Source organism: Beta vulgaris, chromosome 5 (genome assembly GCF_026745355.1).
Source record: "Beta vulgaris subsp. vulgaris cultivar EL10 chromosome 5, EL10.2, whole genome shotgun sequence".
NCBI lineage: Eukaryota > Viridiplantae > Streptophyta > Magnoliopsida > Caryophyllales > Amaranthaceae > Beta > Beta vulgaris.
Window position 1 is genome coordinate 13469360 of NC_079206.1, and position 15364 is coordinate 13484723.

At 36.6% G+C, this 15364-nt stretch overlaps 1 protein-coding gene across 1 annotated transcript in view; it reads right to left on the bottom strand.

Annotated features, from left to right (window-relative positions):
• The window catches only part of LOC104892878 (hypothetical protein), a 63601-nt gene that overhangs the window by 13474 nt on the left and 34763 nt on the right, over nt 1-15364 (bottom strand). The window contains 8 exon segments of the mRNA XM_019249516.3: nt 2109-2621; nt 2899-3017; nt 5767-5809; nt 6490-6690; nt 8280-8546; nt 8975-9137; nt 12743-12906; nt 14872-15358. Coding sequence (XP_019105061.2) covers nt 2109-2621; nt 2899-3017; nt 5767-5809; nt 6490-6690; nt 8280-8546; nt 8975-9137; nt 12743-12906; nt 14872-15358 — 1957 coding nt within the window.

Genomic DNA, 15364 nt, shown 5'->3' on the forward strand with positions numbered 1-15364 from the left:
AAATCTCTGCTACAAGGAATTGACATCGCTACCCCCTTCACCCCCTCTCCATTTAATAGTGATACAGTATACAGTCAATCAACATCTTATCTAGTCAATCATATATTTCTGTAGGAGAACTTTCCATGGTGATCATCTTCAAAGTTAATCAAATTGTTAGAATTCTTACAGATTTATAGAGTTTTCAAACAAGGGTTGCATAAGCAAAGACAAACGAAACAGGTTGGTAATTACATAATCAAAATTACCAACGATAAGAGTATTAGATCATGAAAGAAAATTCTTACAACCCAGTTGATAGGCAAAAGTGGTGGTACTGTGATTATCTAGTTTTGTAAGATAAGCTTTATCCGAATATTCATGGAAATGCAACTCCACCGTTAAGTTTTTCTTCATAATTTTTATCATCATACATTAACACTTGAAATTGGCATTGACTGATACACAAATTTATGAAGAAAAAGAGATACTTGGAGACGGCCAAGCATTATCATGAACAGTGGGCAGTGGCCTGTAGCTGCTTATAAAAAAAATGAAAAAATTCATTACAATTATTGCCGTACCTTGAGGAACTTTGGCAACTCAATCCTTGAACCAACTGGGATTGGGGTCACTTAGGTTGGACCTGGTCATGACCAGGGAATATTCTTGTCTGACTTGATCCGCTTAGTGAGTGACTCAAACTCTCAACCTAGTTTGAGCAGGCCCATCCGAGCCCAGCCAAGTTGATCTGATTATAATCCAGATCTTTAAAATCAAAAGGGAATAACTGACAAATTCCATATTTCCCATCTTGGACTGGCTAATTTGGTTACCTAGGTGCACTGGTCCTCTGGCTGTGTCACAAACCCCCAACTTGGCCAGGACCTGGCCAGCACCCATGCCTACTTCTACTAAATTGATCATTCAAGTCAAAATAGTAGAGATTATTATGAACACAGAATGTGTATAAGGGCCTTAAATTCATTGGGTAACCTCATCAAAGGAGCAATCTAAAAATATGCATATGAAATTTAAGGGAACATGTCTCTAAATTGTAATTTAGCAAGACAAGAATACTTCACAAATTGAAACCTAAGACATCAATTTCAAATGATTTCTCAATATGAGATCAGACATATAGATATGGTCAGGTCATTCACAGCCAACCAAAGATTGTACTGCTTGGCAGAAGTTTGCAGCTTGAAAATTATAAGTAGCTCTACATATCTACCTTGGATGCTATATGAAATTTGCAAACTTAAATTGGGTACTTTTGGATTCAACTAGGTTATGTCAAGATATTTCTGCAGCATAAAAAAGAAGGTGAATCAATAAGTGGATTAGTGATGCATTTGTATAGTTGGAGCCAAGCACTTGAAGGAGCTTCATTTGCCATTACTCATTTTGTAGATAAGATCATAAGCTGTTCATGAGCTTCCCTTTATGCTTAGTACCCATGCAAGGTTGAACAGTTTACTCTTTTTTTCACTTCCTTAGCTATCCTTTTGTAAAAGAGTGATACCACCCTTTGTGTTTTGCAATTTTGCTAATATACTCTCTTATTACTTGGCCGAGAAAATTGTAAAGTTAGCACTGAAAGAGCCAATTCTAGCTCATCTTTAGCTTACACATTTACTACTACCAAAGAAGTGACAGAACAAACTGGAAGTATAAAATAGACTAGCCTAGAGAGGGGCACTTTTGGTATCTATTAATTAGTTAGTTTCAATAGTAGCTTGAAGAATAAGAGGGAGTTAGTGAGGAAATATTTCTTTATATATAGGAGATTAGGGAGAGGGAAGTCATGTTCAATATTTGTGAAAAGTATTCAGTTAGTTTAATTGGGAGAGTGCCATTCCTCTCGTAAGAGTGGCTAGGTTGTAATCGGTTAGTTATTCATCACAAAGTAACCATTCATTTACGACAGACACCAAGGAACCAGATTATGCTGAAAGTTAGCATATAATAGAAAGCTGATTTATAAACAAATCACGACAACCTAACTATATTTGGGAATTTAGACAGAGGCACTCAACATATAACATCAACAAAAGGAAGTTACATAAAAAAGAAAATACACACCTGAGTCAACCAAATCAGATAACAACTAAAGCAATGCAACTCACCTTATCAGGCACTCCACCAGCAGATTGATTACTGCTAGGCTTTCCAGAGCAACAAATCCAACCAACATCTGGTACATACTTCTCTACTTCAAAAAAATCCACTGTTTCAACCCTTTCATCTTTCAGATTAGACTTATTGGATGTCCATGGTTCATGCACTGGCTTCTTGGACTCAGATGGGGCCTTGGCCCTCAGACACAGATCAAGGGTGAAATCAGTATCATTACGTACAGAGACTAGGGATCTAATATTTACATATCTATTGCCATCCTGTACAGTAACTTCGCTTGCAACGACATCATTGCCTAATCTCCAACAAGCTGCAGGAGCAGCATAATTTAACCTCACTGAAGTCCATGGCCCTTCCCTGTTAGGACTAATCTGGATGAACCCGGGTTTTTTAGCACCAAAAGACGACTGATCCCTGTTCTCAACTTCCTGTTTTGATGACAAAAGAGCCGCAAGCCTTAATCTTCCTTGTAATACCTTTGAACTCTCTCCCTCAGACGACATCTGCAAAAAAATAATCATGGTTCAGTTTGCACTAGCTCCAGTAACTTGAGGGACTTTTTGACGGTATGCATCTCCTCTCACATGAGATTGTAGTAATAGAAAAGAACACATTGACTTGGTGTGAGGCTCATAACATAGTATAATATAGTGTGTGTGTGATATATTAGTGTCTGGAGGGGGTGCGATGGGAAACAAATATGGATGAATCAAAAATCGTAGACTAAAGGATCAGGTAATTTAGGCTAAGAGGAAAGTGATCAATAAAAATGAAAAGCACCTTTGGGTCTGGAGGAAGAAGATTAATCCATTTCCATTTATTGCCATCATCATGAGAATATTCACTTTTTAAAGCTGCTATCTGCTTCAATGGGGCAGAGAAAATTCCAACTAGATCACCTGCCAGAACACATGGATAATAGATTGACAAAACGAGAGAAACAACATAATACTTCAGCAATAAATATATGCACATTGAATAAGTTTATGAGATCAAGTGAATTCTATTGTATATTGTCATACACATGTTTTTCCAGCTTTCCTATACTTCTTTTCTCAGATGTATGAAAGACCTCAACGCCTATGGAGGATAGACAGTTTTTTTAGAAAAGAAGTTCTAAACCAGTTGAAGCCTGAATATCATAACGTCATACAACTGCCAGATACCTGATAGTTTTCTGCCTTCTCAGCAAGCACTCTAATATATGAGAAATGAGCAGAGAAAAATAAGACCCCCCACCCCAAAAAGTTTGGAGAGTTTCACGACTTTCTTGTACCTCATAAACCTACATCACTTGGTCCTTATAATAAATTCTCCAAATTTTGAGAGAAAATATGACTTCCTTAGATGTTAGATTTATCAGCCATTACCGAATTTCGTGTTCAATATTTCATGTCCTCTGAGCTAATAATTCACCCCCCCCCCCCTCCAAATACATTCCAGTTGATCAAGAATTTAGGACAAAAGAGAAATTTGAACTCAGAGAGCATTCTTTAATTTGGAATTTTCTTACATCTAGTTAGAGTGTCTCTACTAGCTTTTTCTGCAGCAACTTCAGGGAAAACCATTACATGGTATTAAGGAGAGTCACAATACTAATCACATAGCTACTGACCCTCAGAAAGGATATAACACCTAGTCTCTTGATAGAAAAAATAACTAGCTGCCGCATGTCCATGTAGCAAGATCTGAGCTCCGCGAAGTTTCAAGAAAAACCGTAATCTGATCCCAGGCCTAAGAAAAAACCTTCATCGCGAGTCAATTTTTTAGCAAACTTATCTATACTTTAAGCCTAAATTTCTTCAGAATTTCTCTCTTCTGCAAAACTTTGTCGATGCTTATAAGTCTGCTGCTTGTGAAGCATCGTCGGCAACATTTAGCCCCTAATACTCACAAAGAGGCTAGGAATTATAGGGCCCAGTATTTGTCCCCTGCTCTCTTGCTCCAAGGGCTGAGTATCCTAACATTTACAGGGAAAGCTTGCCATGAACCCCGGTTTAAGGTGAAGCCGTTAGCTCAGTTAGCATTTTTCCACTACTATAATATTGCTATAGGGCAAGCTTTCTATACAGCTGTTAACAGTCAGTACTTCCCTCTCCTGCTCCCTGACCATCCTTAGGGGACCAGTACGCAACCAAGTGCAGTACTTCAGCCACCTTTCCCTCGAACTCTGCTGCCTCAACAATTCATCTGAGATCCCCCTTCATACTTGCTGTCTCCTCAATGGAAATCAGCCACTCTGGCATCTCCGACCAGATCACCACCATCACGCCATCACCTCTTTCCGCCGGCCACATCTCTGTCTATCTTTTTATCACCTGGCCTCAATCATGCAAGAGACTTTTGGCGCAGAAATCTTGCCACTGACTGGCAGAATTCACCTCCTCAGCTCATGGATAGGCTTTCATATTTCCTCTATCTAGTCTAGTTGTAGATTTCGTAGATATTTCTTATAATTAATCAAAAAGCTACTTTAATTTAATTTAATTAATTAGTTTCGTTTTAATTTAGGTAATTATTGGATTCCGGGAGGTTATGCCTATTGTTTTAGTTTAGCTGAGTAGTACAGGTCTTGGCTTTAGGTCGCCTTGTTTGAGAGATTGGACAGTTTTGATTTGTACTGCCAATCGTGCTCCTTTGAAGTCTATTCACCAAGATTACTTGGAAGTTGGAACTGTTGATGGTATTAGGCTGAGGCTGAGGCTACAGCTAGGCACCATTTTCCCCTTTGATCTTATGCTTAATCACCCTGAAGTCCTTGCATTTCGTCGGCAAGATTTTTAGGATTGTCCACCTATTTTTTTTCTTCTTAATTACTTCCCCTGGACTTTATTGCTTTACCCCTTTCTTTGGGGCACATTTGCCGAGATACTAATTTGAACCTTAATATCTCTAATTTTTTATAAGCAAAAAGTTACAAAAACTTGATATTTGGATAATACACATTGAGACGAATTCAACAAGATCTCATATGACTATATTTTTCCTTAAATACAAATTACAAGAGATAGTCAAAGTCATGTGTGTGAATAGTGTCAAAAGTCAAAACGGGTAAACTAGTAAAGATCGGGGGGAGTATATAATAAAGTAATATATAAAAATTTGAATTTTGTGTTGTATATGGGATTATTCTATAGAAAGATTAATTGCCCATAAAGGCTTTGTTTGATTGGACGGAAAACACTTTCAATGGAAAATGATAAGGGAGGAAATTGTGTTTTCCCTTCCTGTGGAAAGGAAAATGTTTTCCACCATTGGAAAAACTATTTTCACCAATTGGAAAACTGTTTTCCACCCTTTAAAAACCAAATAAAGTAAAATGGTAAAACCACTTTTCCAAGAAAAGGTTTAACGCCCAACCAAACACACTAATAATTCTTATCCCCCAAGTAATACAGAGTTGATCCTTCTATAATCTGTAGAATCAAGTTGCATGATACTACATTATTATGAGAATGTATTGGATTTTCTAATAAGGTCGTCAACACTTTCCTAAGGTTTGAGTTTCCATTTGTTCGTTCGTCCAATTGGAACAGAGAGGTAATTGGCAAATGACAAACACATCTCTGCATCAAAAGTGATACGTGGTTATGATCATATAGCCAGGGGGTTGGGAGGACAGATACTTCTGAACAAAAAACATTATACCTTTTCCAATGTCGGTCATAATAAGCTCCAATTGGTAGCTGTCCTGCTCAGATAATAGACAACATACGCGAAATATCAGAAAGAAAGTTGTTTGGTAATGGTGACTTTAAGAATGCTAACAGAGTCAGCAACTGCCAAGTTACGTAATTTGCAGCTTGTTACAACATCAGCAGAAGTTCAGTTCAAGCAACAAATGTTTGATGGAAGATTCACATCGTACAATTATTTTTATCATGCAAACTCATATTTAATACCTGCAAATATCATAGCTGCCATCTCTGATCAACTATCTAATAAATAATACCATATCATTCGATATTACCCATATTACTAGAGGTGTAGGATTCCCATATCTTTACCCAAAATACCCGTATTATTAGAGAGTTATGCTGCCTTATAATCATAAACTAGTAAAATCATTTCAAGAGCAACATAATGTGGACCAACTTTCTAATAAATATGGCCATATACTTTTTTTTTTCAACATGTCTGCCAAATTGATCCCTAAAGAGTGCACTACTAACTACTAAGTACACATTTATATGCCTGAACTTAGGTACTATAAACACGGAGAAAGGACAGTCACAGATCGATAGATATATAGATAGATGAGATTAGTATCTGAGAGAAACCCAGAGAGGGTGAGGGCACGGTGGGAGTGAAAGAGAGATGCAAACATAAAGACAACTTAAGTAGTGAATGTCAGATTAAGGATTAACATACCGGAGATTTGACTTTAAAGAAGAAAACTTCACTCCATTTTACACATTCAAGCTCAGAAGAACTGCATGATTCAGAGCGACGCCCACTTGTACGTACACTTTGCTGCTGATTCAGTACCATACCATCTGACAGCATAGGTTCAGGACTAAGACGTATTGCTACAGAATACTGACGAGAAGATAGACCATCCACTTTTTTGAACTGCATTTGAAGCATGTGATAAATAAATGCATGAGTTAAACCCTTCTCAGATACTACAAACAAAAGCAAATAAACATAACAGCTACAAAAAAAAAAAATCATGTATAGTACTTGCAAAGTTGCAATTACAATTTACTTAATTGCAATAGAGGAATTAGAATTCCACTTTCCAGATCACTTAATCAATTATACTCAGGAAGGATATAATTTGTCAAAAGGCAATATCACTTCTCTACTGACTATGATGCATATACTTCAAAAGGTTTTTTTTAAAGCACCATTTGCTTTATCACGTTTGTCAAGATGCTCCTTTGTACGCTAATATTTCTGATTGTGTATAAGAATTTGATATTCGGAATTCTCGAATTGAGACGAATCTAACAAGACCCCACTAAAACGTTGCGAGGTAGCTCTAAAATGTTGGTTGATGAATAGTGCAAAAATAGCAAATGGTCCAATTAAAAAAAAAACAGAGGAAGTATACCATTAGTGCTTCTTAAGTGATCTCCAGTGACTAAAACATTGATCATTTTGAATAATTACAGAGAAAATGCAAATGTCCATAATCTTCCTACAGATTAACAAGACTAACAATTAAACACTGCTCAAGAAACAGAATAACAAATTTGGAAACATCCTTGTAAAAAAAACAGACTGAGGACAGAGCTATATATATATATATATATATATATAATATATAATTTATATATATATATATAGAGGCAGGATCACATGAGAATGCTCCTTACATGAGAAATGAGAATGAATCTCAACCACACGATTGGTTTAGAGTTACAACACTTATTCATTAGAGTTATATCCCTCAAAAAAAATTTGAATTCAAAAAAAAATTGGTTTTTTTTTGAATTTCTTTTTCAAATATTTTGTTTTTGGAGTTACATCACTTTTTCATTAGAGTTACATCAGTTATTCATAAGAGTTATAGCATGTAAAATTCATTCTCATTTCTCATATTAGTATGCATTCTCATATGAACTCACTTCTATATATATATAATATATATATATATATATATATATAATAAAAAACTTCCTAGATGTAAAATGGCATGTGTATGTGACTGTCATTCGGAAGAAATGTATATTAACAATTCCACCTCCCTTCACACAGGGGGCATTTTTACTACTTGAGAATCGAATATAGTTCCTTTCAACTTCTTAACTATTCCCAACCGGTTAATAGTTATATCAAATGGATCAATGTCCTGCCAAAAAAGAATCCACAATGGTGGTTATTGATAACTTAATTTATGCCCAGAACAATATCCAGCAAGAAAGTAGCAACAAGCTAAATGAACAGAGATTCACGCACCAAAAATTAAGTATAAACAACATGTCATACTTTATAAGCCTAGTAGCATAAAGCTCACAGAGGTACTGCAACAGCCATGACTCATGAGTAAAAAATCAAAGCAACAATACATAAATTAATACAATAATATGAACCATATAGACATGTGAAGCGAGCCAAACCGATGGACCAACTAGGACAACTTCAAAAAAAATCAGAATATGATATTTAAACTGAAACTTTTAAAACATCTCATAAAGACGAAAGAAAGATCATACCTGTGCTTCTGCAATTATCAATGTTACCATTGTTGGAATCTTTTGGCCAATACTCCCTCTTAAGTGAGAGTCGAGCATATTTTTTGATACGGGCACTTTGAGAGGCTTCACATCCCCTGATGGCATCATCATTACACTTGAAAGCTCCTTGATTTCAGTAGTCCGAATAAATATGTCCTGACCAAGTTTGTTTCGTGGAATAATATAATAATTCCTTTTGTGATGCACGCTATCAACCGAGGTACTCTTATAAGTTGAAACAATTTCCTGCAAAATTGGTTCCATCACCACAGAGTTACAGCACAACAAAGCTGATCAGGAAAAGGTCTGCATTATTACAGATAAGCCGCAATTCTGACCTAAATTCATAGTACTTGTTTAAATGATTGGGATTTAGAAATCCATGGGAATTAAATAATTGAGTGATTGTCGGGTGAACAATAACGCAAGAAGGAACAATTCTTGGAAAGTTCTACTTCCCGCAATATGGAGGAAGTAACTTACTCTCCCCCCCCCCCCTTCTCCCAAGTAACTGGAACTTCCCATGAAATCTTTCTACTTCCTTTAACTCAACCAAACAACATTCTATACCTCACAAGAATTACAACTTCCTCAGTATTGAATGTTCCTAGGAACTCACACTTCTTATGTTCAACCAAAAGACCACAAAAACGTGCTTAGACAAAAGAACTTACTTTTCTAATGTAAGAATCCTGGACTTCACTGAGGCTATTCCAGCTTGCATAAGCTTGGAGAATCATATTAACATTAGAACTAGAAATATTCACATTTAGGTCTTTCGTTGAAGTGAGACGTAACTGTGAAGCAGCACCATGGGAATTTACATCATACTGATACCTGCATATTGCAACCATTACCATGAGACAGTAGATCATGCTGAGACAATGCAAGAAAGGCAAACAACCATTACATAATAGCATTCACTGACATAAAAAACTTGTAAACTAGTCAACCAATAGAACACAAATATTCAGTGTGTAATTTTACAAAAACCACACACAAAGTGGTGCTATGAATTCAGATCAATTAAGACTCAAAACAAGCAATTTAGGAGTAAGGGAGATAAGATTGTATTACAACTGACCAGAATAACCAATTTAAAAAAATTCTCAACATTCGACTGGTTGAAAGCTCTCCCAAGGTTCCTTACTCTTTCTACTTTCCTCACTGCCTTTCTTTCTCACAGTCTCACTAAAGCGCCCATTCTATTAGCATCACCACACCCCCACTACCTTCTAACAGAATTACTAGTAAAGACAGACTTAACCACTTCTAAAGACTATTTAGATATTTTCAGTACAATTCTCAGTATTCTCCTGCTCAGCATTTCCCTTTTTTCCGTTTTCCTCTTGTAAGTCAACAGTAAGGACGGTCTAGAGTAGTCCACAGCAAGTGGTTCAATCGCACAAGAGAAAAGGCAGAACTACAGCCTCTAACACCCTACAGCACCAAGGAATCCAAAATTTTAAGACATTAAAGAGTTTTAGCCATGTAATCAGGAAGCTTCACACATAAAATAGAAAATTGTAGAATAAACAGGGAGGCAGCCAAGCAGGAGAAAATATTTTACCCATGAGTGAGGGGAAAGGGGGGTGGAGCAGGGGATGGAAAGAGAAAGGAAAGCTGATAACAGATCAATTTCAGTAATCTCTTGACAAACTGATGAAAGATATTTTGAGGTGCCTTTTTTCGGCAACCAAAGAAGATAATTTCACATGTTCGAACCAGAGGTAGTCCAATAGAAGTCCCTCAACCTTCCAGGCCACTTCACCCAACACCAAAGAGAATTGTAACAAAAAGGAATGCTAGAAAAGCATAATTGAATGAGAGTCAATCTTTTCCTTTGAAAGAGACATCAGACATGCCTTCCCTATGAATTACTGGATGGTTAAAAAGATGAATCTTACCATTATCCCCTAAAGGAATGCCAAGGTACTTACTATGGAAGACTTTAAACCACACATCCCACAAAAGAAGCCATGATAGCCGGCGGACCACGAATTCTGAACTCGTAATGGCTAAGGATCTATAGTTCTAGCATCAAGATGAATGTGGCAGTATAGGTGGTATTGGTGGTGTCAATGGTAGATTTATAGTCGTGGTTGGAAAGATCAAGAAATAGAGAAGAATGGAGCTTTTTTAAGGGGATAAAGACCTTCCCTAAGATTCCAAGTGCGGGGTTTACCTCAAACCTATATCCGCCTTAGGGTTTGAGGTATGGATTTTCAAAGGATTTAAGGTATGGATTGAGAGCATCATTTTTCGTTACGGAAGATATAATAATCACATAACTGATTCCCAAAAATTGTTTCACGGCACCAAAACCATAATAGACAGGGATGTCTCATCTAAATGGGCTTTCTTGTTTCCGACACGAGATATAAAGCACTAATATGTGTGTTTAAACATTAGATGATCAAGTAAATCATTCGTGAGAAGACCTTAGAAAATTAGGGATTTGTGTGATCGCACAAGTTGATAATAAAATATAGGCAAGTGCAAACAATATTGAGCATGATTACGTGAAGAATAAATCTCCCTTGCCATATATTAGTAATTATTAACATGATAAAACAACTTGTCATGAAAAATAACCCGTTGGAATTCCAACCATGAATCATATCCTATGAGCACATTCACTATTTAGTAATAACCACCATGACCACACCTCAAATACAAGGGTGATTCTAGCCACACTATGCCTCAAACACACTCTCATGGTGTCCCCCTTAGCATCCTCCACGACATCGACATCTACATCTTGAGATTTAATTTTCCTCACCTTGGTTTAGCTCAACCTAGAGTACCCATAAATCGGTATTTCACATTTCATATACTCACAACAAGGAGCCTATAGACCCCTATATACCATCTACCAAAACCTAGACTAATGGGAACAAAAATTATTACTAGATCATTCAAACCTAGAACTCCTTATATAAGTCATATTACTTTCCTATGTCAACCAAATTATAAGTATGGACTCACAAATTAAAAATCCCAAACACTTCCTACACTTATTCATGTGACCATGTATTTACTCTCCATGTTTAAAATGTTCAAAAATTATTCTAGTCTTATTCAAACTACCAAGTCAATGAAGGAGCTTCCAAATTAGTATGTTATGGGGATCCAGTCCAGGCCTGTCTCAAACTACTTCAGTATAGGCTGGAATCTAGCCATACACATTAAGGTCTCACAGCATTGTACTCAAGGAATATGTAGCATCACTCACCCAAAATAAATAGAATGCAAGGAGCCTTCATTGAGTGAGGGCTTCCATTGCAAAAGATGTAATATTGTAATATGTCCAACAGCTTGGACAGGGCACCAAGAAACATGCGGTAGGAAGAGGATGTTATATTGGCAAAGGAAGTAAACAGTAACTCAGAGTTTCTTCTTATAAACAGTTAAAGATAGGCGGAGAAATTTCATGGCTGTTGGTCAATATCAGCGAAATGACTAGAGAACAGAATTCCTTGTTAATGTAAAAGGCGATGGTGACTAGGATCCCACTCAAGTGACAAAAATTTGCGAACAATTCAACAATGTTACTCTTTAAAGGGATTACTCTTATTGGGATCCAAGGCACTCCAATTCTGCAATCAAACTCAAGAATACAACCGAAGGTAGACAAACAAGAAATAAAATCATGAAGATTTAAGTGGACAACAGAGAACCAGGAGAAACATCACAACGATGCACTATGACTTCTCAATGATGTATGAGATGATAAATGGATAATGCAATGCACTCCAGACTATCCTATCTAAGCCTAACTGTATTGACTTCCTCATACAAGAATTCTATATCTTAGAGTTCTGAGTTCAGACAACTTATTAGTCTGAGATCTAGGGTCTAGAATGGCCTCAATATATATTTATATAGTACTAATGGAAAAGGCGGTGCATAAAACAATTATTTCGCATTCCCTTGAAGAAGCAGCTCGTGGGCAAGTGAAAAAGCACACAGCAAGGTGGCATGGAAAAAACTCTTCCAGGACTCTTCGATCTACAGTTCTCTTAAGATCTAGACTTGCTTGTCTTTGTCATCTTACTGGCTACAGCGTGAGTCATTGTGACTCTTGCGTATCCTTAAGGGCAACTGCAAGTATCGTCTTGAGGTCTTGCTCTTGTTCCATAGTACAGATGCTATGGAAGAAGAATGGTATAAACTATAAAATGTGCGGGTTGGAGGAGTCAGACTTACGTTTGCGAATATTTTGGTCAATGGTAAGGCCAAGGAGTGGAAGGTGTCTCTAACAAAACCAGATTACATACTCAGACAATTTCTGATCGAAACATTTAAATGCAATACAAGATGTCAATCCACAACAATATGATTTTGCCATTATAATTTACTGGGTAGATGTCAACCATGTCATCAATAGAGCAGCTATAAGTCTATAAGAGTAGAAAAACACCACTAAAGGAATAATTTACCTCAAAAATCCATCTGCTGCCTCTATCACTGGCTCCCAAGACTCATGCCTGTCATTGTATGACCTCGTCGAAAGTGAGAAATTGACATTGGAACTTAAGTAGTCAGGCCTTCCATGTAAACTGAACCCTATACCGCTCAACGATACATTAAATAATGGGACCATCTGCAAATTTGAATATTACAGAAAAAAAACATCAAATGTAATGCAAGGATAAGAATTCAACCATATTTTGACAAAAGAGCTATAGTGAGATATTTTCCAGGAATAGGAAACAGCAGAAACATTCAACATTATTGTCTAACTTGCGTTCAGATAATTTCCCCAATCAGTAACAGAAAGCTTGTGTATACTTGTCCTAAGACACGGCAACCAGACAACTTGTGATAGTCCTATAATTTTGAATGCTCACTCATCACTTTACCCCACATATAAAAGATGTCACTAATTGGAAAAATATAGAAAACTTGAAACAATAGAAGTCATTCTTGAAAATTACTGCTATGAAAATTGCAAAATCAGCAATGAACCCTCAGAAATCCTACTGACAGCATCAAATGAGCACAAAGGAAATTCAGGAAAACGAATAATTTTGCAAAAAGTTTTAGAAGTTATAAGGACTTCGATTCTGAAGCAACCCTTAGAGAATGTGCAAAATGAGCCGGTTCCAGTCTGATTAAGGCAAGAGCTAAAGGCACAAGCCTGAGCAAAAGAAAGGTGCATATTTCTATATCTGATAATAGATATATTCTTTGCAAAAAGTTTTAGAAGTTATAAGGACTTCGATTCTGAAACAAACCTTAAAGAATGTGTAAAATGAGCCGCTTCTAGTCTGATTAAGCAAGAGCTAAAGGCACAAGCCTATGCAAAAGAAAGGTGCACATTTCTCTATCTGATAATAGATATTTTCTTAATTCATCCCATTGTATATTAGGTACAAAGAGCTCCATGAATCTCAAGATATGATGGAATTCACTAGGACTCTAGTAGTCATGAGACTCAAAAGGGATAGCTCTGTATTTTTGCCAAAATTTGGGACACGTTAAGAGTGGAGGATACTTCCCTTTACGGACTACAAAGGAGGGTGGAAAGATAATCCCTTCAATTTAAAAAGTATAAGCATGTTAACCATTTTTCCATAGGATACGATTAACTTCATCAAAATCACACTGGTAATGTGGATTGACATATAAGTACCGATAAAATTCAAAAAAATTGGGTTTTCTTTAGAAGTGTGATAAAGGAAAACCTATGAACTCATGTCAAACTGTGTTACATGTTCAAGTGACGGACTCGGCAACTTTATGTAACATATTCATGCAGTATCCAAGTAAACTATACCCATGTTGGAGAGCTGAGGATCTAGCATGGTTACTTGAGGCAAAATGAAGAGCCAAAGTAACATAATCATATGCTTTGGACCCTTTTTACTGCTAATCAAATAAAAAATAATATTTTCTAATTGAAAGAAGAAAATCAATATCTCCAGGATAATATCAACTAGAAGGTCTCATTTAGACTCCTCCATCTTTCCAGAATTTCAAATGGACACGAGTATGTAATATGGTCAAACTCGTACCGTCCTAGGCTTTTTCATGCCCTATTATAATAATGGCAACTTCTTTCAGTCCATTGTCAGTAAAAAATTACCCATCTCATACTACCTCCATTCCAATCTACTTGCAACACTAGGGTTTTTCACATCTCCCAATGCACAACTTTAACAATTGATATCTTCTATTATCTTTAAGTAGAAATCATAAAAAGTTGATATTTAAAAAGTATAAAAAGAGACAAAAATTAACAAGATCCTACATGACTATGTTTAATCTCACATATCAATCATATTACATGGTCAAAAGGAAGTGTGAATAGTGTAAAATTCTATTTGTTGCAAGTAATTCAGAACGGAGGAAATATGAATCAATTTTCCGGTTAACTTGGTATAAGATCTATAAAATATAGCTCATGATATCACCAGTGTGTCCCTTATCCTCAGTATCAATTTTAACCTTTATGGTTTAGATAATTCATTTGTGCAGGTATATAGTTTTTCCTTTTTTATTTTTGAGGGGAGCGGGTATATAGTTTATTAGGTAAGTATAACGATTAGAATCAAGACACACTTACTAAGCCACCAAAGTCATCAAAGCATGCAGCAGAAAATGTTGTAATTTCAGCATCAATGACTGTATCTTCCTTGCCATCTGTTACATTTGTATGTGCAAGCCGCACTGCAAGTCTTTTGGGCGGCTTTTTATATCCACTCCGGACCTGAAAAGTTCCTAACTCACCACCAACTGTCCATATGCTAAATGATTCCGTTCTAGGCCCAGCATCATTAGTATCCCACAAGCTTTCTTCAGAAAATTGATCTCCAGTAACCATGTCACTCCGTATGCATCGCAATGAGCTAAAATCATGATCCTTTGGCGAGCCTTTACATGCAATACAGCCCAAAGAAACATATCCAGGCGGAGCTTGAGGCAACCAAAATGAGACAGGCTCTGCTCTCCCCTGCTTCCTAATTGTCGCAACCTTTTGGAAGCTTAAAGGTTCTCGGAAAAGTTCATCACCAATGTCTTCGGCAACAACACAGGTAATTGGACGTTCATACCTAAGC